This window comes from Sus scrofa, chromosome 9, assembly GCF_054392235.1.
Source record: "Sus scrofa isolate SSC_HxYL_T2T_F1_AM1 chromosome 9, Sscrofa_HxYL_maternal_Yorkshire_Landrace_v2.0, whole genome shotgun sequence".
Classification (NCBI taxonomy): Eukaryota; Metazoa; Chordata; class Mammalia; order Artiodactyla; family Suidae; genus Sus; species Sus scrofa.
Genome location: NC_139391.1, coordinates 5,369,262 through 5,372,126, shown reverse-complemented (window position 1 = coordinate 5,372,126; position 2,865 = coordinate 5,369,262). Strand labels below are relative to the sequence as shown.

At 40.5% G+C, this 2,865-nt stretch overlaps 1 protein-coding gene across 1 annotated transcript; it reads right to left on the bottom strand.

The window, feature by feature from the left end:
- Positions 1-1,058: 1,058 nt before the first annotated feature.
- On the bottom strand, positions 1,059-2,018 carry LOC100511705 (olfactory receptor 51F1-like). Its single transcript, XM_084978222.1, has one exon. The coding sequence runs from the start codon at positions 2,016-2,018 to the stop codon at positions 1,059-1,061; it is 960 nt and encodes a 319-aa protein (XP_084834348.1).
- Between the last annotated feature and the right edge of the window lie 847 nt (positions 2,019-2,865).

Below are 2,865 nucleotides of genomic sequence, written 5' to 3'. Positions count from 1 at the left end.
TTGCCTCTTAAATTTATATAGTTACCAAGAGTCTTCTTTTCAGGAACCGCATGCTCTAGGTTTAGCCATGTATGACTGTATATAGGCTGAAAATCACGAATTCTTTACCTTGGTTCTTTCACTGAGAGAGCCATGTACGCCCTTCCTGACATTTTGTGAAAACTCTGACATTTTATGGACAATAATGAGTGCTTTTATATGTGATTTTTCTCTGAAGAAAGGTTGGTGGATTTTGGAACTTCCACACAGACGAAGGTTAATAATTTCTACTCCAAACTCCTTACATTCTGCTTCATGATCGTTTCCAGTTCTCCAAATGGCAGCAGGGAACCAGCCAATGCCCCAATCCTTGAAGCTTTGTCTACTGACTGTCCAGTAGCAGATAATGATTTATGGCTTACATGCAATGACACGCCTATTTCTACTGTTTGTATTATTAATTACGAATGAAGAATAAAAGCCAAATTATGCTAGAAGAGGCCACTGCAACTTTTTAAAGGCATGCTACATGGACAGGAAGACCCAGTCCTTACTTTTGATCCCGTGATAGTTGCTTTTGGCAGAGTATGCAGTACACTCGTGAAGAAGGCAGGATCTAAGATACAGAAAGCCTGATTCGGATTTCAACCCTGCTCTATTATTAGATGTCTTGCCTTTGATGGTCTAAATGTCTCTAAGCCTCATTTTCTCCATCTCTAAAATACAATAAATATTTTTAGTGGGCTGTTTTTACGAAAAAATAGTATATATTTATAGCAGTTAGTAGAAACACCTACTATAAAATGAACAGTTAACAGATATTAGTTACTATGGGTATTATTTGCATTATTTCATTATTATTATTTTCCTGTTTCCATTATTGGACTGTAAAATCCTTCAGTTACATTGCTATGTTGTATACGTATTTTATGACTGAAAACACAAAAATGCTTACTACATCTTTGCTGAATAAATGAAAAGATGAGAAAAAAAATATCTGATATGCAGTAACCTACCAGGATTCCTTTTATACAGTAAAAGACACTTTCATAATGACTTTCTCAAAGTTAATCATCTGTCTATTTTGTAAGGAGAAGACTTAGTACAGCCTTTCGAATCTGTTGTGTTTTTACACTATAGATGATGGGGTTGAGCACAGGGGGCAAAAGCAGGTATACATCGGCCATCAGAGAATGGACCACTTTAGGTGTGGCTTGGCCAAAGCGATGCCCCAAGGACAAGCTTATCATGGGGATGTAGAAAACAGCAACTGCTCCGATGTGGGAGACACACGTGCTAAAGACCTTGTGTCGTTCTTGAGGAGAGGCGATACGGAGGACAGAGCGAAGGATCAAGATATACGACAGGACAATGCACGGCGTATCTACTCCTGAGGTCAGGAGGAGAGCCGCTAATCCACAGGCGCTGTTGGCCCGAGTATCTGAACATGCTAATTTAATCACATCTGGATGATAGCAGTAGGAGTGGGAAAGGACATTTCCTCCACAAAAACTGAGGGGCTTAAGGAGCAAAAGCAGTGGTGCTATTACTACCGCAGAGCGTAGAGTCATTAAGAAGCCCACCTGGATGATTCTGTCATGGGTGAGAATGGCGGTGTACCTCAGAGGGTCACAGATGGCCACGCAGCGGTCAAAGGCCATAGCCACCAGCACCCCCGATTCTGCGACGGTAAACCCATGAAGAAAAAACATCTGGAGGATGCAGGTGTCCAGGCTTATTTCAGTTGCATCGAACCAGAAGACACCCAATGTTGTTGACATTGTTGAAACGGTCAAGCCGAGGTCAGCGGCTGAGAGCATGGAGAGGAAACAGTACATGGGCTCGTGGAGACTCTGCTGGGTAATGACGACAAACAGGATCATGCCGTTCCCAGAGAGGGCGGCGGTGTAGAGACAGCAGAAGGGAACGGAGATCCAGGGATGGACGGACTCCAGGCCAGGGATGCCAGTCAGCAAGAACGCTGGAGCTTTAGATGTCGAATTACCTAAGATCTCCATGTTGTCCTGAATCTGTAGCATTTCTCCTCGCAATACTCACATCCTATAGAAATAATAAGTTACGTTCTTGCACAAAAATTTCTAGGTAAAGCTTCTTTCTGTTAGGAGAATTGTCTAAGGTCATGGATAAGTACTCTATCACCGTAACTCAAGTAAATCAAACTCTACTGTCTGTATATAATAACATCTTCACTCTTAAATCCAAGGAAATATGTCCATGTGACTTTATATACATTTTGATAGTTATTTCCTATATTGACAGAATTTTAAGCTCCCTTAGATTATAAGATTAAATGCATACAGAATTGTTAAGAAAAAGTCCATGTAATTAATTTTGAATACGCTGTGTGAAAAATGACCAAGAGAATGTCACCTAAAGATATTGATGATCCTGCAGTGTCCCCGTGGGTGTGAATCTAGGCAAAGAGCTCTAGGTTTTTGTTGATAACATATCTGGAAGTTATCATTGTAAAAGTGTCATTTTAATCCAACAGTGTGGGTGACAACCTTCAGAGAGTTGGGTTTTATGAGAGAAAAACCAGTAAGGGTGGAATTCTGTAGAAGTTATTGGAAAGAACTATATACACTAAAGCAAGATGAGACTAGACAGCTTTCCAGGAATCACTAACACCAAGAGAGCCTGGTGCCATGACTGGGTGTTACATGAATGACAGTGTGAAATTGCTTGAATGGTCAGGTGTTCCACGGATTGAAAATTTCAAATTAATTTCATATTAGCGACCTAAAAACAAACTAACAAACAAACAAAAACCATGGTTGAAGTCCAGTGATGAAAACTGAAAACCTGTTACAATGGCTTAAGGAACGAATGGAACAATACACATTGGAGGCCCAGTGTATATTATTT